Source organism: Cyprinus carpio, chromosome A2 (assembly GCF_018340385.1).
Source record: "Cyprinus carpio isolate SPL01 chromosome A2, ASM1834038v1, whole genome shotgun sequence".
Classification (NCBI taxonomy): domain Eukaryota; kingdom Metazoa; phylum Chordata; class Actinopteri; order Cypriniformes; family Cyprinidae; genus Cyprinus; species Cyprinus carpio.
In genome coordinates, this window is record NC_056573.1 from 17,626,689 (window position 1) to 17,653,513 (window position 26,825).

Consider the following 26,825-nt stretch of genomic DNA (forward strand, 5'->3'; position numbering starts at 1 on the left):
TTAGGACAAAGGCATCCAGCTATCGCTGTAACTAAGCTGCATAAAAATGTAAAGAAAATGAATGCACGATTGCGACAATATATGGTTTGTGTGTGTTTTCAAGTCATCTCCAAATAATAAACTATGCTAGCTGGAATAGCATTTATTACAGTGGCCTATAGAAACTATCAAATATATTTTTTGCCTTATTCTGTGATACATTTTTTTTTTAAATTGTAGTATGTAAACAAACCATAAAACAGCCATTAGGAAAATACAGGAAAAATATTACAAATTTAATTAATTTTCACTATTACGGTTATTATTCAAATGCTAAAATGCCATCTGGGTAAGGACAACATGCTTGTTGCTTAATATTTTCAGTTGCATTAAAGGTGCATGCTGCTCTTTTCAGTCGCTTATTAAAGAAGAGCACCCCCTTTTGCTGCTACTCTCCTTCTGTAACAGGCATGCTGCCCCAGCCTCTGCTGTTTTGGAAGGACATGCTTCTCCTTTCAGATTTGCCATCAGTTTGTGGTTGGGGGGTGTCAACCTATGCATGGATGAGCGGGGAGTTTTTACCCAGAACAGAACCATACCGCCAATCCGAACTGTATGGAAAGTGTCAGTCATTTTGACGATAGTAGTCCTTACAGAAATCAAGCGTAGCATTAGTTCTGGCAGGTTACGTGAGTCAAGCTTGCATCAGCTGACTGTCAGCTGATCCACGTCTACCTATAGGAATAAAGACACCTATCACAGAATTCCTGTATATGGTCTATTCAGTATTATTCAGCAGCTTTATTGCTTGCTCAGGAGCAAATTACCCTCCTCCTCATTCATGGCAGGCTGCATGGATGAGCAGGGAGTTTTTACCCAGAACAGAACCATACCGTCAATCTAAACTGTATGCGAAGTGTCAATAATTTTGACTATAGCGGTCCTGACAGAACTATATTTAGTGTGGAAGGAGCTCATTTGAAACATTTCAGCTCATGAACAGAAAGTAAATACTGTCTGCAGCAGTTGTGCATCGGTTTGTTTGAAGAGTGTCTTCATGTAACTGCAATAATGAAATCACTTTATGACTGTTATGTTGGAGTAGAAGTTGTGGTAAATAATCACTAGTATGCCTTCTTACAGTAATAAAAAATTAGAAGGGCTGTGTGGCCAGTAGCTCATGTAGCTTCTGCTGTAGCTCTGTAATACCACAGTGTGATTTTAAAAACCAGAGCTGAAAATAGTCTATTCTGCATAAACTGCGTCACAGATAAGTGCTTCTGTTATTTAGTTTTACCCCAGTGTGACACTCCGCTTGTGTTTGGTAGAAACATGGTCTAACTGTAGATTGTTTATGGCCGTTTATGGTATCACAGCTTATCACAACTTTGGCTTTTCCACTTACTGTAGCTGTTATGTAATGTGAAGCTGTTTTTGTAATGGTGCCAGACTTGTCATACATTTCCAAAAAAAAAAAAATGATTTCTGTAGGATCATGCACCTTTCTCTTTTTAGCTACAAACCTTTACAGACCTACATCCCTTACAAACAATGTCTGTTCATCAATCAAACAACACTGGCAGACACAAAATTTTATGCCCTGCTCCATTCAAGCATTCAAAGTAGAGAGAAAGTCTGCTTTCCCATGGTGCTTCTCACTTCTGCATGGTCCTTACGCTTTCCTTATAGTTCCTCACTTGGTCATGACACTCAGTTACTCCTGAATGGTTTATTTAAGTAATGGTGCTGGAGTTCAACCATGCAGATAGGACAGTACTATAGAGATATGGTCTTATGGAAGAAGGCACAAAGTCATTCTGAAAAATAATAGACTCCACTAGTCTGTTCAAGGTGATTTCAATGCAGCCTTCCCGAACTGATAAAAAAAATGCTATTTTCTTTGCAACACATTTGAAAATTAGTGTGTTCTTTCTCAGAGGACACAGAACTAATGTTATTTATATTTTCAGTTTTCTGCTTGAAAATTATGCTATAGTAAGAAGCGTACAGCCTGTTTCTTCATTAACCGGTGTGACAAAATTGTTTTAAAATGGTTATTTTTCCTCCCCAAACTTTTTTTGTTACTTTCTTAATCATTATTTTGATCTGATATATATATATATATTATATTGGTTATTTCACACTGATTTTGTTAGGTTAATACTTAAAATAGTGCCAGTGGGATAATAAAAATGTGCTGTGCTGTTAAAGTGCAGTAAAATGATGATAAAAGTGATTTGATTCTATAACAATTTAATTATCATGCCGTGTGATGCCTGGCTGATTTTAATCAAGTAAATACACAGTCTCTTGCTGAGATTGTACTGATTGGGTCACTTAAAAAAAGGTGTGCATGCTGCTATTTAATGAGTTTTTTTTTCTACTAATCTCATTACAACAATGGCCACCTTTAAAGATGCTCTTTGGCCATGTCTGGTAATTCAGATCTCTTCCCCTCACCGAAACAGTTCATCACCTTTCTGATTCCTAGGTTCATTATGTGGCATTAAGTCCTGAAGTGAGTTTAAGGGCTTAATTACAGTTCAGAGTTAAGGCACATCCTTATAGATACTCACAAAATGGATGAAGTTCTATTTTCAGGAGTCATCTACGCTATCAAAAAGTGATTGTGTCTTTAGCCAGACAGGACATTTCTCCATTGCACAGTCAGAAAATTTGATTATCTTCAATAAACAGGCTGTTTATCTACAGTCTTTTGCTCCTTATCTTCACAACATATAAGAGTCAGAGAAAGTGAGATGGACCACCAAACAGGAGCAACGGTTTTATTTTAAATTATGGGCTCTTATCAGTGTGGACCATATTTGAAGACAACATTTTCACAAGTTAAGGGGCTGGAACACAGGGGTGAGATGGAATGGATGGTAGAACGTGTTTTCTTTTATCAGCATTTTTCCATCCAGGCTTGGACAATATTCAGAAGATTGCAGCTCAAGGTCGTTACGAGCTCCGCATTGACATGAAAGATGGCCAGGAGTCTGTATATGCCAACTATGACAGGTTTTCCATTGGAGATTCCAAGAGCCTCTACAAACTGAGGATAGGAGAGTATAATGGCACTGCAGGTGTGGCTGGAGGACATTCGGGCATTCATTTTACACACACTGATAGGGAAATAACTTGTTTTTGATTCATTTAATCATTTAAAACACCCCAGAGATGATCTCTTCAGGGTGGTTTTGGATATTTAAGCCTATTAGTTGTAATTATGTTCTCGTTTTACTTCAGGGGACTCTTTGAACTACCATCAGAGCAGACCTTTCTCTACCAAGGACAAGGACAATGATATTGCGGTCACCAACTGTGCATTGTCCTACAAGGGAGCCTGGTGGTACAAAAACTGTCATCGGGCCAACCTTAATGGCAAATATGGAGAGTCCAGACATAGTCAGGTAAGCCAGGTAGCCTTGAGCACTGGACTAAAATGCCTGATATATCCACATAATTAGCCTAACGGTTCAGTCACATTGATTTCCCATGCAGATTTCACAACAGGTTCAAGTTGGTCGTGCAAATTCACCATGTTGACCCACACAAAGCTGCTTGGTTTGAAAGTGGCTTCTGTGTGGGCTGTGGTTCAAAGATTGCTACACTACTGATGATAGACAACTGACTTTTTTTGCCCCTGAAGTTTTTGCTAATGTGACCTTACCACCTTAATACGCTGGTTGTTTCCACCACCTATATAGTATATGGAATTACAAGAAGGCACAAACTGCCTACACATGAAAAATTTCATAGGAACTTATTACCTTGATAACAATCTTAATTCTGCGATTCGAGCTTACATCTACAGGGCCTTCTGCTTTGTGACTCATTGTTTGTGGTTTTGTTTGCAAGGGTAGGTGTTGAAAAGACAGGAAACATGCAAAAGCCTTTCGAAGTTAACTGAGAACAAATAAAGCTTGATATGTGAGAATCTCAGGCTAACGGTAAAAATATTCTGCATCCATCCTTGCTCAATTGCATGGTGTCATGTCCTGTTGTCTCACTGTCTGCTTTCATTTCAGCTTCCTCATAAGTGTTAGGGGGTTGGTGTAGCTTATTATAACTGATAAGGTCATATTTCCCATCGGTATCTGTGGTATTTATTTTTTTCTTTTCATAAAAGCAGAGGTTAACACTCTGAAAACTAATAAAGATTCATAGAAGAAAAAATATTCTTTTTGAGAGGTGTTCTTTGTGGAGCACTTCAGTGGCAATAACATTGAATAGCTCAGCAATTTTGTACATAAATTGTACACATGCTTTTGTGCATTTCGATGGATACTGAAATGTACATTATCAACATACTGGCAGCATCTAAAAACCATTTACTTATGTATAGCTTATATACAAATTGTATAGATCTTTAAGACTTTTCTGGCAAAACTGAAATAAATGGTTTCATTGTACCATTCCATAACAAGACTTTAATTTAATTTATTAAAAAGTCCATAAAATTAACCTATGGATTCAGTAAGGTTGCACAAAACTGAAAAACAGTTACTTGAGTTTTAGAGATTACATGTTTTAGGTTTTGGTCAATATGCTCATGCTTGCTTTCATCTTACTCTCACTTTTAAATCTAATCTTTAGAAACACTAATAATTTAATAACATTGTTAAATCTCAAATTAAATATAGCTTTTAAAACAAGTGATTTTAATTTTTAGTGTTGTATTTTTATGAGTTATCGATTATTAAATGCAAATAATCGTAAACATTTGTATGCTTCTTAAGCTGTATGAACGTAAAAGGGTTTACATTTAAGATGCTAATACAATTTAATATCTGTGTCTATCTATACATATGTGGCCCTCCTTTCTCAAGGACTAGAACCTATGCCAATTTTGCCACTGAATTTTAGACTACGCCACCCCAGAAATAGGCTGGGGACCCACAAGTACATCAAGTACCAAAAACACAGATACTGTACATTGTGGCTGAGAAAGGTATCAAACAATAATGGAAGGTTTCTCACAATTTATTAAAAAACAGCATACAATAAAATACAGGACTGGTCTCTTTAATATACAAACATAAAAACACATCACTCATATAACATTATACACATGCACACTTTACCAGAACTGGGGGATTCGTCTTACCCATCCCAATACACAGCAACCACACGTGCCACCACAGCGCCAACTCACCCCTTTGTGAAAACTGCAAACTGACAGCCACACCACACACGGAGGACTTTGGCTAATACTAGTACCCAAATTCTGAAAGGAAAAAAGAGTACAAAATTTAAGACAAACCACACATACACATGCCAAATAATATTCTCAATCATGAAACATATATCTTGAAACAATTAAAGAGAAAGAAAAAAAGAGCAAGTCAAATAAAGAGGGCGGCTGATCGACAAAATGCAATCAAAAAAAGATTGACAAAGAAAAAAAAAAAAAAGACAAAAGCATTTACACAAAGCATTTACACACAAAGAAACACAACCAAATACTGTCAAACACGTAGCTACTCACCTCTGGTGCCCCTCCTCAAATCCCAGAGTCACTGGATACCTGAAACCATAAACTTTGAATGAGTCACCTCAGGCTGCAACAAACCCCTCTTGCTGAAATGAAATACTCTTCCAACTAGACCCAAAAGCATTCTAATTACAGGCAGAAGGTTGGCTGAAGAGAACAGCTCACGGAAAGAAGCAATCCAAATCCGTGCAGACGTTCCTAAAAATCACAGAATCACAGCATGCCCACAGAATGCCTGCTGCAACACCTTCCAGCCCCCGTATCACTACTAAAATAAAACAATGCTTAAGTTAAAAAGGGAATTATTATCCCATTACCAAAGTATTAAATAAGCATAGCCTACCTGTGAAAGGCAACGTACCCTGCCCAACGCACTTGACAGCACGCAAATTGAACTCTCGTTGAGATCAGCCTTCACTCAATATATCCGTAGTTCTCCTCAGCCACACTTTAAATAAAACAAGTCTCAAATAACACCGAATAACAGACAAAGGCCACATTGTAGCTACCACCAGCAGTTCCTACCTCCTGAATGTGCACCCAAGCACACCAACATTGACGTCACTTCCAGGACCCAACTGCTTAGTTTAGCTTAGCATCCGTCCTATCTCCATTGATGTCCACGGAGCATACCATAATATCTGCCCCTCCAAAAAATGGAAGATCACATCACCACACATATGACAATGTATCTGATTAGAACCAGAATATCTTTCTATAACTACAAGTACACATGCTAATGAGATCATAGTTAAACTGTTAAACATAGTAAGACTTTTTGTATATTGACATTATGTGTTTGACTTTCGGCAGGGTATAAACTGGTATCACTGGAAAGGCCATGAGTTTTCCATCCCTTTTGTGGAGATGAAGATGAGACCTTTCAACTACCGCAGCATCAGTGGCAAGCGGAGGAGGTCCACCCATTAATCTACCGTCCTACTAGCTGTTTCTATTTTTAAACAGGGTGAGGAGGACAGAAGGAGCGATGTAACTTATTTAAATCTTTGAATGACAAAATCCCTTTGACGAATGTCTGATGTAAATTGTAAACCTTGAGGTTCAGTGACTTTCTTATGTGTAATGCTATTTGTTCAGTTCTGGGAGATTGAAGACTAGGTAAGGTTTGGTATTTTTAGCATGTGTGCAGTATGAGGCCTGTGGAAAGAAACCTCATCATTAAGTGAAGAAAAGAGATAATTTCTCCCTTTGAGATTAAAGATTTTAGAAGAAAATTAATGCCCGTTAAAATGAGATGCTTATATTTTTATAAATGATGAGAAATGCCTTTAAAAAAGTAACTGAATGATTTTTGGTCAGTTTTTGATTCATGTTCATGTGACCCATTACAGTGTTATATTTTTCATTTACTGCCCCCTGAAGCCAACAATATTTGTTTAATTGTTTGTATTTTCATCTCATATTTAAACTTACATTAACAGTTGGCCATTGTATTGTTGCAGCATTGTAACAGATGAAATTGCAAATGCAGGGTTGTCTGGAAAAGATGAGACAAAAACACAAAATGTTGTTATTATTATTATTGAAACCTCAGAAACCAAAGAATTATTTAGTATCTGAGTTCAAAACAGATTGATCTGAAAAAAGGAATAATCGCATGCTTTTCAGTCATATAATGTGCCCCATGTTTGATTTTATTTCATTTTAAATTTGACAATTTTGTGCAAGGCTGATTAGTAATACTTTAACATCATCTCACATCAGAGTTTTTTTTTTTTTTGTCTTTTTTTTTCTTTAGGTATTAACTGGACTATGAGCACTGATATGTACATATGAAAAACTAAAATGGAGAATTTTAACATAGTTATGTGTCACACTCCATGCTTTTTAGTGTTTTTGTTCCTGTAGACTTAAATAATGGTGTCCATTGGTGTCTTGGTAAATCCTCTAGATTAATAGCAATTCATAAGTGAGTGCAGAATTGCAGTCTATGTTTTACACTGCAGTAGTACATGCAGATTGAAGACCATCCGAAGGGTTATTTTCATAGATCTTCTGTTCCTTTCATCCATAGTCATTCTGAAATGAAGTTGGACAGACACCAGTCAGTCTTGAGCTTTCAAAACTTGATGTAATAGGTCACAAAAGCAATGCAATTCAGTGCAACTTAGAGCTTTCTTCTTTTACCTTTTTGCACCTGACAAGAATATATTATTTTGTTCTGTAGTTTAACCTGGCTTCAGTGTATTTTGTACAGTGATTGAAAGGTTTGTGAAGGAGTACAACCATGTCATATTTTTCTAAACCTTCCTCATGCAATGTAACTCTTACCTCAGCAAGATAATTTTTTTCTACTAGCATTTTACTCTCTCTCTCTCTCATTTGTGAATTAGAGTGGGTTAATTGTCTAATTAACTCCTGGCATCACTGAAGTTGTTGTTGAAATATGTTTGTTTTCTGTGTATTTGTTGATAATACTGAAACAGTAAAATATTACATGTTGGTTTATTTTCAACAATTTAATGCATAATACAGATATTCTGAAATTCAGTTAAAACACTTTAAAGATTTACATTGTATTCTGCATTTCAGCTTAAGGCAAAACCTTTAGTGAACCTGTTTGCTGTTTTTAGGAAAACTTTGAAGAATCCTTTGGGTGTCAGTAACATTAAATGTTATGTTTACCACAAAAATAATAGTAAGTTGTCCCAAATACCAAAATCATGGCAAAGTCTTAAATAGATTAAGTCAAATTTAAAATTCCAATTTTTCTTCTTTATTATATCTGTATGCTCTACCCTATTTGTGTAAGGCTCTATTTGTGTAAGGCCGTAGATAAATATTCTTCAGTTCTCTGGTGTTCTGCTTCTCTCACAACACCTGTTTCACATAGTCGCAAATCTCCTAATGAGCCTTTTTTGATAGACGGCACTATGATGTCTTCAAAGAGTTTCTACCCTTTTCCTTTGGTTCTATTTTTTCATTTCTTTTTGAGGGGTAAGATTAGAGAGTGTAGCAACAGCTGGGATGGGAACTAGAAACCAAGTAAATTCTTAATCAGCTCAAGCTAATTGCATTTAACACTGAAAAAATACTTACATTTTGCTTGCTTCTGTAGAGAACATGGGTGGAAATATGTGTTCCTCCTTGTGTTTTCTAACCGTTTCCGTCAGAAAACTAATTGTTTGTGGGTTCACAACAAAGCAGTCCTTCTGTAGTTAATTCTGAAAGAGAAATAGAGACTTTAGTGTTTTGTTGACTGACTGAGACAGCTTCTCAACAGAGAGACAGCAGATTTTCCTTCATTATTCATTGACTCAGCATATGGTGGGGATACTTAAGTCCCCTTCATTCTGTCATGCCTCCCATCCATCAAATCACTTATGGCTCAACATTCACCATGGGAAAACACGTTACATGCAACACTTGGAGCTCTAACTCTGTGGTATGCAGGAAACTAGGTCATTTTACCACTCTCATATACATTTATTTAATTTCATTATGATATTGTAAAAATCCCCTACATTTTGTACCTAAGAGGATGTTGTAGAGCAGTGTAATGTTTTACTGCTTGTCCTTTACCTCTATGGCTCTTTGGAAATGTGTTTAGCATGAACACTAATGAAGCAGGTAACGTGTGTAAAAGAACGGTCTTTGAGACATTTGTCCCTAACTCGCTAACCACATTGTCAGACAACCTTGGATATTATTGTAACAGATCAAATTAGCTCTAGTTTAACTTAAAATGTGCTGTAAAGTTCCTTTTTTAATACATTTTCTACACCTTAATAAAAATATTCAAAATAAAAAAATCAAATTTGAATGTGAAGTGATTTATTTATTTAAGCACTATTGCAAGTTATGTTGCTGAATAAAAGCTTGATGATTGATGAACAGTTTTATTAACATATATCCCCGTAATATTAACGGGATTATACGACCCATGCCCCTTGAATGTTATCCTTCTGCATTTGGACGTTCAGTTGTTTGTATCATTCCACTTGTCTGTGTTTGGACTTCAGACAAACTGTTTTACCCTGCATTCCATTCAGAAGAGCTCATCCTTGTGCCCTAATCCCTTCAAAAGGTTTACCCTCCGGAATGAGAGCTTCGAAGGGATGAAAGGGGTCAAAAATTTATTTTATTTTATTTTTTTGGAACGCACTTCTGCGTCACCTTATTGAGACGATCAAGATGGAGGCGCCTTCATCACACATTTTGTACACTGGTTGACCCCCAATTTTCTTTTACGTTAAATATAATCTATATTTGTGTATGTAATGTAATATTTATTTGTAATATATATTGTCTATTTATTTGAAACATTTGAATTGACTGATAAAGGTACTGTAGCTGTGAAGTATTTTTGTTTACCAAATCTAACTCGTATAAATATAACAGCAGTATAGAAAAATAGTATGCATACATTTATCGGTGAAGTCGAACTCTGTGACTCCAAACAACTTAGTCCTAAAGTGTCCATCAGTTGTATCCTTTGAATTGATCAGTTTTGAGCACTTCAGTTTGAAATGACCCTTCAATATGGGGGCCATGATTGTTTTCACTCCAAAGTGCCTTTTGGAGGGTGGTATATTCTGCTTGGAACACACCGTTAGTCTGTGCATTTCTGCTGGGGATATTTCAGGATTTTCTATGGTGCCCGAGAGAGTTCAACACGCTGCAACTTAAGAAAACACATACAAATAGAAAAAGCACCAGCAAATTAAGATAACAACTGCATCAGTTTGACAACACAGGCACTGCAAAAGCTTAAAACACAAACAAATACAGAAACGCACTGCAACAGCTCACAACACCAACAAATACAGAAACGCACTGCAAATAGGCTACTCTCAACACAACCGAATACAGAAACGTGCAACACAACCAAATACTAAAATGCGCTGCAAATACGACCAACGTGACCAAATACAGAAAAGCATTGCAAATAGCACAGACCACAACGAAAATGTTTCAAGGGGACCCCAACAACCCTTATGAAAATTAACCATGTTTTTATTATCTAGTAAAAGTGTAGTAATGATGCTTTTGGCATTGACTATTACCATTTTTTACCATTTATGTAATCACACAAATATGGTTAAACTATGAGGCGCCGCGTAGGATTTAAATCAAACTTCGCTTATGAATACATGTATAAAACACGTGCATATACACCTATACATTACTCACATGCATACTACGGGACGTTCACAAATACATATATGAAATACACATGCACACTAATATGAAATCGATACCAATACATATAATGTTAACAATGCATGCATACACACTTGTGAATAACTTGCGTATACATATAAACTTGACGCGTGCATACACCAAAAGACACTCGCATATATGTATAAGCTCGATCCATGCATATACACCTACACACACTCGCGCATACATATAAACTCGCTGCATACAAACACAACTGCACATACTCGCATATACATATAAACTTGATCCATGCATATACACCTATTAAACACTCGCACATAAATGTAAACTCGATGCGCGCATACACATCCATAAAACACTCGCGCATACATAAAAAATAACATTTACTAACGTATACAGTTCAGATAAGAAAGACACATGCTTTATTTGTGTTCATATATATATGCAAGTGATTTCGTATGTAGATGTGCGTGAACTTTTCAGTTTAAACGGAAGGCATTTCAGTGTAAACGGAAGGCATTTCAGTGTAAAAGGAAGGCATTTCAGTGTAAACGGAAGGCATTTCAGTGTAAAAGGAAGTCGTTGAAGCGTGAACGGAAGTAACCTGTCTATATGGTCTATATACCGCATTTGCAATCATGGACAGGCATCGTGGTACAACTGAAGCAATTAGCATTTTGCGAAATGTTTCTTTCTTCGCCCACTATTATAAGATCAATTACCAATTCAGTTGAATCGAATGTGTTGCCTGCTCAACTGCAGTCAGAAACACAATCTGAATCGCGCACTTTGTTTCGGCCTTCTACCCCTGGTATACAAAAGCATCAATAACACGCAAACGATGTCAACATTATCCGCCGGCAAAGTTCATATCACACTTGCCAGCAGTAAGTTAATTGGCAGTCTCGATCTAGAAAAAGGTGAGAATTTAACTTCTATGCAATCTTCATGAAATAGCTGCAAACGCTATGCAAATTACACACACAGAAAGAGAGAATAAAATGTCCTGTCTCTATAGTTAAAAAATATAAAATGTGTTCCCAACTAAGTCCCAGTTTTAATAGTGAGCTTTGCCATTTTCAGAATTAAGGATGTCAAGCAATTTAAATGTGGTTAAAGTTTGCTTTTTGTTAAACTGTGTTTGTTTTTACAGGCCAAGGACACAATACCATGGGACTTTTAATAAGGATGTTATACTCTTGACCTCCCCTGACGATAATGTAGTAGTAAAGCAAAAGAAAAAACAGCACTTGCATGAGATTGGACACATATTAAATGCGTTTGAATTTGACAAAGCATGGGATAGAACGGTTTTAAGAAAAATCAAAGAAAAAGTGCCACATGATTTAAGGTAAATGTTTTTTTTTTTTTTTTTTAAAGATGTTAGTTATTGTAAATGTTTTACTGCGTGATGTATTATTTAAGGGTTTATTAGTACCACTGGTTTAATTGTGTGTAGTTTGGAAATACTTATGGGATGTATCCCATACAAGCTCATTACACTTTAAGTGAAGGTCAGGAACTGGATAGCAGCTTGATTTTAAAGGTGTTCAAGCTGAAGGCCTTGTATGTAAATCCCTTAAGACCACTACTCTTGGTAAGACTGGAGTGTGTTTTTTTTTTTTTGTTTTTTTTTGTTATGAAGTTTAATTGATTTACTTTTTTTTTCCCATATGGGCTTCCTTATAGGGTTTAGGGTTATTTTAGGCCATATACAGTTGTATTCATAAGTGACGTGACATACAGCCAAGTATGGTGTCCCATACTCGGGATTCGTGCTCTGCATTTAACCCATCCAAAGTGCACACACACAGCATGAACACACACCCAGAGCAGTGGGCAGCCATTTATGCTGCGGCGCCCGGGGAGCAGTTGGGGGTTCGGTGCCTTGCTCTAGGGTACCTCAGTCGTGGTATTGAGGGTGGAGAGATCGCTGTACATTCACTCCTCCTACCTACAATCCCTGCCGGCCCGAGACTTGAACTCACAACCTTTTGGATTCTCTAACCATTAGGCCACAACCTCCCTCATAAGTTTACATACCCTTTGCAGAATGTGCCAAATATTAATAGTTGAAACAAAATTTGAGGGATCATGAAAATTGCATTTTTTTTTTTTTTTTATTTAGTTCTGTCCAGAATAAGCTATTTCACATGAGATGTTTACATATACTCTACAAGACAAAATAATAACTGAATTTATAAAAATGACCCCATTCAAAAGTTTACTGTAATACCCTTCATAAATAAACCCCTAACAAACCCTTAAATAATACATCACACAGTAAAACATTTACAATAACTATAACATCTTAAAAATATATATTGTTTACCTTAAATCATGTGGCGCTTTTTCTATGATTTCTATCCCATGTTTTGTCAAATTCAAACGCATTTAATATGTGTCCAATCTCATGCAAGTGCTGTTTTTTCTTTTGCTTTACTACTACATTATCGTCAGGAGAGGTCAACAGTATAACATCCTTATTAAAAGTCCGATGGTATTGTGTCCTTGGCCTGTAAAAAACAAATACAGCTTAACAAAAAGCAAACTTTAATTAATCACATTTAAAATTTCTTGACATCCTTAATTCTGAAAAATGGGTAAACTCACTATTGAAACTGGGACTTAGTTGGGAACACATTTTATATTTTTTAACTATAGAGGCAGGACATTTTACTCTCTGTGTGTGTGTGTAATTTGCATAGCGTTTGGATGCATTTCATGAAGATTGCATAGAAGTTAAATTCTCACCTTTTTCTAGATCGAGACTGCCAATTGACTGCTGTCGAGTGTGATATTATGGTCCGTGAACTCAACCGGCGGATAATGTTGACATTGTTTGCGTGTTATTATAATAGCGGGCGAAGAAAGAACATTTCGCAAAATGCTAATTGCTTCAGTTGTAGAACGATCCCTATCCATGATTGCAAATGCGGTATATAGACAGGTTACTTCCGTTCACGCTTTAACGACTTCCTTTTACACTGAAATGCCTTCCTTTTACACTGAAATGCCTTCCTTTTACACTGAAATGCCTTCCGTTTAAACTGAAAAGTTCACGCACATACATACGAAATCACTTGCATATATATATGAACACAAATAAAGCATGTGTCTTTCTTATCTGAAATGTATACGTTAGTAAATGTTATTTTTTTATGTATGCGCGAGTGTTTTATGGATGTGTATGCGCGCATCGAGTTTACATTTATGTGCGAGTGTTTAATAGGTGTATATGCACGGATCAAGTTTATATGTATATGCGAGTATGTGCAGTTGTGTTGGTATGCAGCGAGTTTATATGTATGCGCGAGTGTGTGTAGGTGTATATGCATGGATCGAGCTTATACATATATGCGAGTGTCTTTTGGTGTATGCACGCGTCAAGTTTATATGTATACGCAAGTTATTCACAAGTGTGTATGCATGCATTGTTGACATTATATGTATTGGTATCGATTTCATATTAGTGTGCATGTGTTCATATTTCATATATGTATTTGTGAACGTCCCGTAGTATGCATGTATATGTGAGTAATGTATAGGTGTATATGCACGTGTTTTATACATGTATTCATAAGCGAAGTTTGATTTAAATCCTACGCGGCGCCTCATATTAGTTTTTTTTGTATTCTAAGAGGTGTGTAATATTTTGATTTTTTATGAGCAATGACGTTGACAGCTCTCTTTTGTTTTGTTTGTTTCATCGTAAAACCATAGTTAATTTTCTTAAGGGAAGTTGTGAAAGTTAGCTAGCTTACATAATTGTGTATTTCGTCAGCTAAGTTAGAATAATATTAGAGAAAAAAAGCTAAGGAATCATATGATCAGGTTGTTAAAATAAACTAAATCTCACCTTTCAGAGCAGACATTGATAAGCTTGTGGTTCGCTTAAACATTTCCGATGTGGTCTGTGCGTATTTGCAGTGCGTTTGTGTATTTGCTTTGAGTGTGTGTATTTGTATGTTGTGTGTTTTTGAAGTGATTGAGATTGTTTTTTTTTTTAATTTGCTGGTGTTTTTTCTATTTGCATCTGTATTTATTTCAGGGTTTTTTTTTTTTTTTTTTTGCAGTGCATTTTTTTTTTTTTTTTTTTGTAATTTTCACTTTCTGCAATTTACATTGATATACCAGTGGGTAACAACAAGTTTATGAGTCATTAAATCATTCAATCAAGCAATTCGTCTAAAACACTGATTCATTCATGAACAACTGTGCTGTTTGCAGACCCCTAACGTTTCTACTTTGAATTTGTTTGGAACTATTTAAGTGACTGGCAATACATCTAAAATGTAAGTTAGCGGTAACTTATTGTTTATTGAACTGTAGTGAAAATAAGTTTTAAGATGCAAAGAGGCTTACCTTTACCTTAGGGTATCTTAGGGTTTATTACCCGAAGCTTATCAACATGTGCCGTTCGTTGTGGCCATCTGACGGTGAACACTGGGATTTATTAATAAATTATGGTATATTAAAAAAAAAAAAACTGCACCGAGGTTCACTCCTTTTGAACCAGTTATTGAAGTCGTCAGGTGGTTCTCAGGTGAACAAAGCTTCAGACGTCACAGATATAAAGCTTTAGAGCTTCGGTGTCGAACATAACATCACTATTGAACTGTTTTATGTAAATAACACGCGATGTTGGTCTAAATATGCACAGCCTATGAATAAAAAATGTATAGCATGTGCTCCTGCCCCCGAGGTAAGAGGAAAATTGCAAATCACTTAATATTAGTCAAGTGGTGTGTGCAAGGCTGTAGCTGGGGTTTGCGGGGCCCCAGGTGTAGGTTGTACCTGTGGGCCCTGTTTGAAATTGTGTAAATAGCATAAATAAATAAATAGAACAAAGATACAAATTAAGCAATGTTTAAGTTTTTTCAAGTTTGTAGATCTCCAGGTAAACTCTGAAAAATGCTGTATTGTTTTAACCCAACTTTGGGTCAAATATGGACTAACCCAACTTTTGGGTTAAAATTTTAATTTAAAAATCTTACTCAATGGTTGGGTTAATCCATATTTGACCCAAAGTTGGGTTGAAACAACACAGCATTTGTTAGAGTGTACAGAAACCGAATAATCAAATATAAAATGTCATTGCATAGTCTTTACTGTAAAATTAAATATAGATTCATTTTTGTTAAAACTACAAAGTAATTCACTAAAGAGTGGCGAGTGATTTACTCTCTTTTCATTTTTTTAGCTTAACATTAAGGACCCCGACAGCAGCTGGTAAATTAGGAGCGGTCACCTTAAGAGAAACTGCATCCAATATAATGATAAACATCCAATTTCTTTCTCAACTGTTTACGTGCACTTAAGACATAACTGACAGGCAGTCGGTTGAAATCGACGGGTGGCTCTCCACAGCTGTGGGCCCCTATAATTGTCACCACCTTTCACCCCACTAGCGATGGTCCTTAGTGTGTTTGAGTGCGTCACTGAAGGTTGTGCATTAATATAGAACTGTGATTAAACTGACTTGGAACTAACAAATCTCATATATACAGTATATACAGTATATTAGGGGTGTAATGGTTCAAGTTACTCACGGTTTGGTTTGTATCATGGTTTCTGAGTCATGGCTTCAGTATGGTTCGGTATGTTTAGGGAAAAAAAGGACTATATTATCAAATAAAAATAAATAATATATATACAGGTAACAGAACAAATAAACACAACCAAGCAAATATACAAATAAAACAAACAGTGCTTTTAAGATTTTTTAGGTTGGTCTAACAGTTTTTAGTTACAGAAATTGAATAAAGTAATCAAAGGTAAAATAACATTGCATATTTGGAAAGGAAAGGATGTGAAGTGTGGCCAAGTATGGTGTCCCATACTTGGAATTTGTGCTCTGCATTTAACCCATCCAAGTGCACACACACAGCAGTGAGTAGTGAACAAACATGCACACACACGCATCGTGAATACATATCTGGAGCAGTGGTCAGCCAATGCTGCTGCGCTCAGGGAGCAGTTGAGGGTTTGGTCCCTTGCTCAAGGGTCTCACCTCAGTCGTGGTATTGAAGGTGGAGAGAGTGCTGGCTATTCACTCCCCCCACCCACAATCCCTGCCGGACCTGAGACTCGAACCCGTTATGCCTATGATAGCATTGTTTGTTGTTGAGTAATTTAATGGTCATGTTGATGAATATGCCCCTTCATTGAACAAGTGACAGGTTTGTCTAAGGTTTTTTTTTTTTTTCTCTTTTCATCGCTTTTGTAATATATTGGGAAGCCAGAATGCGTATCCATCAACAGAAACATACATAAGCCAAACTGTTTTATGTGTTGTTATTTTTAACAAACCATATTACAGATGTCATTTTTAAGTTTAACCGCGGTGCAAGTGCGTGCTGAACCGTGGGTGGAGAATGCTACAGTTTGATTTTTTACAGAGAACCATAACACCTCTAATAAAAAAAAATAAAAAAAAGATATATATATATATATATATATATATATATATATATATATATATATATACTGATACGTGTATATATATATATATATGTGTGTGTGTGTGTGTGTGTGTGTGTGTGTGTGTGTGTGTGTGTGTGTGTGTGTAGGTTATATGGTCCCCCCAATGATCAAGAAATGGTTATGGCCATGGAAATTTATATACTGTTTATTTGTCATTTGTGCCACTCTCCCATTTGTGCGTCATACATTTCACAGCCATAGACACACTCTTGCTAGCTGTTAATTTATAATCTAAAAATACATAAGAAATCCTTCCTGTACAACATTCTGTTCACCATTACAGCTGTAATAACCCCTTTTATCTACTTGAGGCGGGTGGACAGCAGTCTTGAACTGACTTGCTAGGGCATGAATTAAAGTAGCATTAATGTTTGCCTTTACAATGCTTTCTAGGCGGTAGGAGGTAGAGATTAAAGCTACGCCGCAGGTATTCACAGAGCACACTTAAAGTAGCCTGATAATGCACTTTATGGCCTGATCACCAACCGAAAGTGTTGAACCCACTGGCCTCAGAACCTCTTCACTCTATTATCAGAGCTCTAGGTCCCTGTATGCACCATGTCTCCATTGTGAGTCTGATGTAAGCAGGCAAAATACACCACTCCCCAAATCTTCACAAGTCACTGAACGCTGTGAACTAATCACTCCTGACACCAGAATAAGAGGCTGAGCGGCTGCCTGTAGGAGGACTCACTAATGGCAGCACACACACAGTGGTTAAATCAGAAACCAAATTCAAACTCTGAAACAGCTTCAACAGAACCAGTGGAGGTACAATCTATGGCACATGCACATGTTGTGGAGGAACACTGGCAATTGACGTACATCTGAAGGTAAGGTAAACCCATGCAGTTGCAGGTGATTCCTATACAGAAGAATGAATATTTTGCTAAAAGAAGTGATGTGTCTTTATTTGGAGTATCTTTTCCTAATCTTGACAGGTCAGTGGAACTGAGAAATGAAACAAATGAGTTATATGCTTTTAAAGAATGCTGTCATTTACAGTTTTTAATTTGCCTGTAAAGAATGAATTATTATTACTATTATTATTATTATGTGGGTTGATTAATATATGAATATTATTATACTTCCTGTCTTTAAAGATTTATTTCAGAATAAGATTATTTATATCCATCCTGACTTCACGGCTCATTTAGGCTGCAATATAAATGAGCAACTAACTAAAATAATAAGCATTCTTCATCTTTACGTGATATATTAGTCATTGTTTTGATTGTTTGCTTGTAGAAAAGTGTCATACCGAAGGCGCATGTAGTCATTTAAACAAAAAGACAATAAGTTTATATTGCACCTCATTTTGTGATATGCATGACAGTTGTTGACAAGATATTGCTTGGATTTCTAGGGCACGCTTCAGCTTGATGTATGAAATATAGGTTTCCAGAAAAGGAACTTTTAGTACAAAAGCGGGCTTTTCTGAGTTCCTCAGCAATGTTGGAATTTATGCTCTCAGGCAACATCAACCTTCTTGTATTGAGCAACATGTCACAACATACGGTGCAAACACCACAGAAGTGCCCTTTAGGGCTGGAAACCCAATAATAAGTATAGGCCTGAGGCCTTTTATGGGAGGCATTATTTTGCAACAGTTTTGTCTTTTTGCCTCAGTATGGTCCAGGCTGAACCCAATCCTTGTGTTAGATCATTCTATTTCAAGCTTTCTGTTGTCAGATGGAAATGATTCAATACTCTTGACATTGTAACATAAAAGATTGGAAACAGAACTTAAAAAATTATACTGAACTTCATATGACCGTCTTAAAAACCCCTTAAAATGTTTCTTCCTAAAAAAATGAAGGCTGGTCATTTTCGTTCATGTTCTCAAATGCAGAAGTAGACATGCACATTCAGCCATGATCTCTTTCTTTCTCAAGCTACTTGCTTATGTATTTTGAGAAATTTAGGCTGATATTCTGAACAGTCAACAATACTGACATAAAGTCATATGTTTAGACTACCTAACAACGTCATGTACTTGTGTTAACAAGACTGCTGCCATAATCTAAATAAAAATCTGAGATTCATTAGAGATGAAAACTGAAACTGATGAAACCAAAAATGAAAACTGTTATCATTTATTCAACCTCAAGTCATTCCAAACCTGTATGAAGTTCCTCCTTCTGCTGAACACAGAAGAACATATCTTGAAGAATCCTGACAACCAGAGTGTTTTGGTTCCCATGGTCCATAAAATGGTAACTGAAACTGTTTAGTTAAAACTGTTCTTCAACATATTTTCTATCCTTATCTTAACATTACATTAAATCAAAATAATATAAACTGCTCAAACTGAAGTGCTCACTACACGTCTCAAAAAGGAGATTAATGTTATTAAAATTTGAAAGTTGAAATATTTAAGTTGAAATATTAGTAAAAATTAAGTAGTTATTTAAGAAAATATATGCTTTTTTATTTGTTTATTTATGATGTTGTTGTTCAGTTTTCTTTCATGGGTCTTGAACCCTCATCTGTTAAATGAAAGTATAATAAAGCAACAAGCACACTTACTGCAATTCAATTGCTAATCAGATCCACCGGAAATGAAGCAAAACCCCAGTGACAGCTTATAATAAAACACACCATTGTTACATAAACTAATTTAAGAAAATTATGAGAATAATTCTTCCATGAAGTAGTATAGTTTGTTAGCCTAACTATGTAGGCTGTTGAAATTATGGTGAGGTGCAGTCTGTGTATTTTGACTTTATTCTAATTTTAAACATGGCTAATTCAATTAAAATTTAAATCTGTTTTATAATTCTATTTGTAAAAGCACACATTTCTACACATTAGTTTACACCTCTCATACTGATCTATATCTAAGTGTGACAGTGGGAGGAATGGGTGGGGTGAGTGTGAAAACAGGAAGCTCAATTTCAAGATTCAACACAAAATCATGTTATTGTAACCTTGCATCTTCTCTAAAATGGGTAGTTCCCTGTTTTGAGAAATATGTCCCTTCAAAAGTCTAGTAATGAAATGTACAAATCCTACACACAAAGTTTACCTCAAACCTGGTTTGAAATGAAACGGTATACAAATATATATATATATGGATATATACATATATGGAAAAAGTTTAAATTACTCTGTGAATTACCCAATTTTTCAGTGGTATTGTGAGTAAGGAGGGAGTAGGTCCATTTATGGCAGAGCACAGAGCATTCACTGTTTCTCGCTCTTGTTTTCATAGCACTGTTCTGATACATTTCATTAGAATGACTCATGAGCTACAGTTGTGACTGGTTAGGAATGGCCTGGGCTATATTTGGATTCAGAAGTAGACTGCTTTATTTTTCATTAGAGGGGCTACACATAAACCCAACACCCTTATGTTTCCAAAGCACACTCTGCGCCTTTGGGATGTCCAGATTGCTGCTACTGAAGGATCCAATCAGAGGACAGAACGTCAGAAAGAAGATGATGGAAGAGGCTGGTAGAGAGAGATAATTTTTTGAGTCTGCCTTCCTTGGATTAGCAGTCTTGCCTCAGCAAAGCTCTTTAAAGTTGGGTGTGGATAACCACGGTAGGATGAGTCTTAAAGTCAGTTCACCCAAAAATAAAAATTAGCTTGTGTGTTACTCACCCTCAAGGCATCCTAGGTGTATATGACTTTCTTCTTTCAGACGAATCTAGTTTTTAATAGAACTCCGACTGGATTTGTCTGAAAGAAGAAAGTCATATATACCTAGGATGCTTCAAGGGTAAGTAAAACGCAGTCTAATTTTCAATTTTGGGTGAACTAACTCTTTAAACTCAAGCGTGTGAGACATCAAGAATGATGAGTCCAGGATCACATTATCAAGTACAAAATAACCCCAGTCTGGTAAAAGGTTTTACAGATTTTACATTCAAACATTTAAATCTAGACAATGCTTTTCTTGGTTGTTTAAGTTCAACCAAGCAGCCAGGACAGTCAAGATTGTTAAAGTAGTGTTAGAAATCTTCCCGTTTCACTTGGTTGACCAAGAGAACTTTACGTGCCCGAAATAAATGTTCAGTTCCGCATTTCTCATTTTTTCCATGCTTGATAGATTAAAGCACACAGTCTTTGTGCTGTTTTACTGTGTGTGTGTGGGGGGGGGGGGGGTTTAGGGGCATCATGCAATTATTATTTTTGAGGGAGCACAAGTGAATAGGGGGGATGGAATATCATGAAATATCTCGATTTTCAAATATGTGTAGTTAGTGCATTGTGCACCTTTATAGATCATGTTAGTTGGTCGATGGGCAAAGTAGACTAATGTTAGTGTCAACCCGTCTTTTATTACTTAAGTAGCCTACCAGATATGGGTGTCATGCCATAAAATATTTTTAATACGAATAACTTTGTATTTAACGTGAATTTAATAAAAACATTTTGAGTTAACACTTTTATTGTAAGACAGAAAAGAACATTTATATCATCAAAGATTGACTTCAGTCTAGCCAGAGGTCAAGCACTCTCAAAAACTCCCATTAAAATTACTGTAGCTGTTTACACTGTGAAATGCATTTCTTACTTACATCGTACGCACATCTGCACTTTGTTGTTTCCGATGAGAGAATTAATTCTCCAGAGAGCAGAATTCAGTCAGCGACGTGCGCAGTGAACAAAACTCGGTGTTTCGGCGATGACTCATCTGAACGCATCTGATTGGCCATTGCATCCATAAGCTCAACAGAATCGTGTGTGATTGGTTATACTGTGCAGCGCAGTAAAATACGCTCAGCGCCAGCCAGCAAACGCAGATTTGAAATTAGCAGTTAAACAGTAATATACACAATAATAACTGGGTAAGTAAGATTTTTTTTTCTTTTTCTTTTTTATACTTTTCCAGCAAGGATGCATTAAATTGATCAAAGCTGACAGTAAAGCCATTTTCTAAAGCCAAAAGTTATCTGTATTATATGTATTGAGTTTAGAATTATGGGTATTTTGATTTTTTTTGATAATGGGTGAAGGTTAAGCTGTTTTTTAAAACATTTAACAGATTTTTTTATAATGGCAGTTTTTTAGGCAACTATGTTAAGAAGCAAGCTTTTTTTTTTTTATTCATGATTATTTATTAATAATTATATATGTAAGACTTATTTGTAAACCTAAATTTATAATGATTAGGTAATGGATGTGCCTTTAAAGTTAATTTTATGCATCTGGTTAATTTCATTAATGGTTAGTTTAATTTTTATTATTATTTTATTTATTTTTATTTAGGAAGAATAAAATATTTTATGATAATTAGTCTAAGAAACTTGTATAAGAATCATAAATATAAATTTGTAACAGGTAAAAAAAAAAAAGGTAATATATATATATATATATATATATATATATATATATATATATATATATATATATATATATATATATATATATATATATATAACTCTATATATATATATATAGAGTTAAAAAAAAATCCAATCAAAACATTTTAGATATTTACTTATTTACTTTTGGACTTTCTATTTGACCAAAAAAAAAAAAAAATTAAAGCTGCAAGCAGCGATGAACGGGCCCTCGCACCCGGGCTCACCGCCAGCGGGTGGCTTTTGTAAAACAGCGAACGGCGAGATATATGTGTTTTATGTGGTAAATATAAGAGAAATATGTCAAAGTCATTTATATGTGCCAATCTTCCTGCTGCCAGCTGGTGGCGCTATGACTATAACTGGATTTTGGCATGTAGATTTCTTCAGTCCAGCACTTTTATCAAGCATATGAAATTTAGTGCAGATTGAACATGGAATGTTTGAGGTTAATATAAGGCATGAGGTGTCCTATTGCCAACAGGTGGCGCTATGATTATAACTGAATATTGGCCTTTAGATATTTTCAGGCCATGACTCTTTCCAAATATTTGAATTTTGGTGCAGATTGGACATTGCATGTTTAAGTTAGTGTAAAACAAGCCATTTCCTGTTGCCAGCAGGTGGCGCTATGATTATAGTGGAATACTGACCTTCAGATGTGTTCAGGCCAAGACTCTTTTCGAACATGTGAAGTTTGGGGAAGATCGGACATTTTATGCCTGAGTTACAATAACTTTTATTCCCATGGCGAGACATCGAACTTTGTCACGGCGCCATGGCCACACCCTTTAATGAAACCTCAAGATGTTCACAATTTAACATCGCAAAGGCCTTTAGATTAGACTGACCAAAAAAAATTATGAAATGTCGTAAAATATCTAGGAGTAGTTAGTTCGTTACAGCGTAAAACATGTCACTTCCTGTTGCCAGCAGGTGGCGCTATAACGATATCTGAATATTGGCATGTAGATATATTCAGGTCAGGAGTCTTCTCAAACATGTGAAGTTTGGGGCAGATTGGACATTGTATGTCTGAGTTATAGCAACTTCCTTTCTCATGGCGAAACATCGAAATTTGTAAGGCCGCCACAGACACGCCCTTAAACGAAACCTCAAGATCTTCGCAATTTAACATCGCAAAGGCCTTTAGATTACACAGACAAAGTTTGGTGTTGATCTGAATAAATCTCTAGGAGGAGTTCGTTAAAGTACAACCCCTGAAAATGGCAAAAACGACACAAATTTTGCAGAGAAAATTCAAAATAACTGACTTCCTGTTGGGATTCGAATTTCGTACAAAGAGACTTTTTTGTAGGTATTGGTGTGTTACATGTGTGTACCGATTTTTGTACATGTAGGTGAAACGTAGCTCGAGGCGCACTCCATTGAAAATGTATAGGTGGCGCTATCGAGGCATTTTGCCAAACCCGATGGAATATTGGCCATCAGATTTGTTCAGGCCAGGACTCTTATCGAACATGTGAAGTTGGGCAAGATCGGACATTTTATGCCTGAGTTACAATAACTTTTATTCCCATGGCGAGACATCGAACTTTGTGATGGCGCCATGGACACGCCCTTTAACGAAAACTCAAGATCTTCACAATTTAACATCGCACTGGCCTTTAGAATAGAGTGACTGAAAAAAAAAATATATGTCATAAAATTTCTCAGGGTAGTTTGTTACGGCGTAAAATATGTCACTTCCTGTTGCCAGTAGGTGGCGCTATGACTATAACTGAATATGGGCATGTCAATCTGTTCAGGTCAGGAGTCTTATCAAACATGTGAAGTTTGGGGCAGATTGGACATTGTATGTCTGAGTTATAGCAACTTCATTTTTCATGGTGAAACATCGAAATTCGTCAGGCCGCCACGGACACGCCCTTCAACGAAAACTCAAGATCTTCGCAATTTAACATTGCAAAGGCCTTTAGATTAGGCATACCAAATTTGGTGTTGATCTGAAAAAATCTCTAGGAGGAGTTCGTTAAAATACAAGGCATGCAAATGACAAAAATGATGCAAAAATTTTGCTCATAAAATTAAAAATAACCGACTTCCTGTTGGGTTTCGGATATTGCTCCAAGAGTCTTTTTTGTAGGTACTGATGCTTTACATATGTGTGCCAATTTTCGTGCATGTACGTGAAACACAGCTGGAGGGCTGTTGATTTTTTTTACGATAGGTGGCGCTGTCGAGCCATTTTGCCACACCCTCTTCTGAATCCTATATCAGACGTAAATTTTCACCAGGTCTGACGCGTTGTGCAAAGTTTCAGGACTTTTCGAGCATGTTTAGGCCCTCAAAAATGCGATTCATTTTGGAGAAGAAGAAGAAGAAGAAGAAGAAGAATAATAATTAAAGCTGCAAGCAGCAATGAACGGGCCCTCGCACCCGGACTCACCGCCAGCGAATGGCTTTAGTAAAAAAGGCGAACGGCGAGAAATATGCATTTAATGAAAGTTGTAAAAATAAGTGGAATATGTCAAAGTCATTTATATGTGCCAATCTTCCTGTTGCCAGCAGGTGGCGCTATCATTATAATGGAATATTGGCCTTCAGATGTGTTCAGGCCAGTACTATTATCGAACATGTGAAGTCTGGGGAAGATCGAACATTTTATGCCTGAGTTACAACAACTTCTCTTCCTATGGCGAGACATCAAATTTTGTCACAACGCTATGGACACGCCCTTTAACAAAAACTCAAAATCTCCACAATTTAACATTGCAAAGGCCTGTAGATTAGACTGACCAAAATAAAATGTTGATGTCATTAAATTTCTTGGAGTACTTCGTTACAGCGTAAAACATGACACTTCCTGTTGCCAGCAGGTGGTGCTATGACTATAACTGAATATGGGCATGTAGATCTGTTCAGAGTAGAAGTCTTATCAAACATGTTAAGTTTGGGGCAGATTGGACATTATATGTCTGAGTTATAGCAACTTCCTTTTTCATGGCGAAACATTGAAATTCGTCAGGCCGCCACGGACACGCCCTTCAACGAAAACTCAAGATCTTCGCAATTTAACATCACAAAGGCCTTTAGATTAGGCATACCAAATTTGGTGTTGATCTGAATTAATCTCTAGGAGGAGTTCGTTAAAATACAAGGCATGCAAATGACAAAAAATGATGCAAAATTTGCTCATAAAATTAAAAATAAACGGACTTCCTGTTTGGGTTTCGGATATTGCTCCAAGAGTCTTTTTTGTAGGTACTGATGCTTTACATATGTGTACCAATTTTCGTGCATGTACGTGAAACGTAGCTCGAAACGCACTCCGTTGAAAGTGTATAGGTGGCGCTGTCGAGCCATTTTCCCACAACCAATGGAATATTGGCCTTCGGCTGTGTTCAGGCCAGGACTCTTATCAAACATATGAAGTTTAAGGAAGATCAGAGATTTTATGACTGAGTTACAACAACTTTTATTCCCATGGCGAGACATCAAATTTTTAAAGGCGCCATGGACACGCCCTTTAACGAAAACTCAAGATCTTCACAATTTACCATCTCAAAGGCCTTTAGATTAGATTGACCGAAATAAAATGTTGATGTCATTAAATTTCTAGGAGTAGTTTGTTACGGCGTAAAACATGACACTTCCTGTTGCCAGCAGGTGGCGCTATGACAATGACTGAATATGGGCATGTATATCTGTTCAAGTCCGGAGTCTTATCCAACATGTGAAGTTTGGGGCAGATTGGACACTGAATGTCTGAGTTATAGCAACTTCTTTTTTTCATGGCGAATCATCGAAATTTGCCAGGCCGCCACGGACACACGCTTTAACGAAAACTCAAGATCTTCGCAATTTAACATTACACAGGCCTTTAGATTAGACTGACTGAAAAAAAAACTATTTGTTGTCATTTCAATTTCTTGGTGTAGTTCGTCACAGCGTAAAATATGTCATTTCCTGTTGCCAATAGGTGGCGCTATGACAATGACTGAATATTGGCATGTAGATCTGTTCAGGTCCGGAGTCTTATCCCAACATGTGAAGTTTGGGTGCAGATTGGACATTGTATGTCTGAGTTATAGCAACTTCATTTTTCATGGCGAAATCATCGAAATTCGTCAGGCCGCCACGGGACACGCCCTTAAACGAAAAAACTCAAGATCTTCGCAATTTAACATCGCAAAGGCCTTTAGATTAGGCATACCAAGTTTGGTGTTGATCTGAATAAATCCTCTAGGAGGAGTTCGTTAAAGTACAACGCATGGAAATGGCAAAAAATACACAAAATTTGCTCATAAAATTAAAAATAACCGACTTCCTGTTGGGTTTCGGATTTTGCTCCAAGAGTCTTTTTTTGTAGGTATTGGGGAGTTACATGTGTGTACCGATTTTCATGCATGTACGTGAAATGTAGCTCAAGGCGCACACCGTT

The 26,825-nt window shown here is 36.5% G+C and overlaps 2 protein-coding genes across 2 annotated transcripts in view; both read left to right on the forward strand.

Moving 5' to 3' along the window:
- LOC109083811 (tenascin-R-like) overlaps positions 1-6,640 on the forward strand; it is a 127,885-nt gene extending 121,245 nt beyond the window's left edge. The window contains 3 exon segments of the mRNA XM_042775899.1: positions 2,904-3,065; positions 3,229-3,392; positions 6,290-6,640. Of these exon segments, the coding sequence (XP_042631833.1) occupies positions 2,904-3,065; positions 3,229-3,392; positions 6,290-6,406 (443 nt within the window). The 3' untranslated portion in view covers positions 6,407-6,640.
- Positions 6,641-17,758: 11,118 nt separating this feature from the next.
- Positions 17,759-26,825, forward strand: part of LOC122148728 (uncharacterized protein KIAA0040-like) — a 14,655-nt gene continuing 5,588 nt past the window's right edge. Inside the window, exon 1 of the mRNA XM_042775995.1 lies at positions 17,759-17,940. The gene's annotated coding sequence lies outside the window, so the exon portion shown is untranslated. The remainder of the gene's footprint in view (positions 17,941-26,825) is intronic.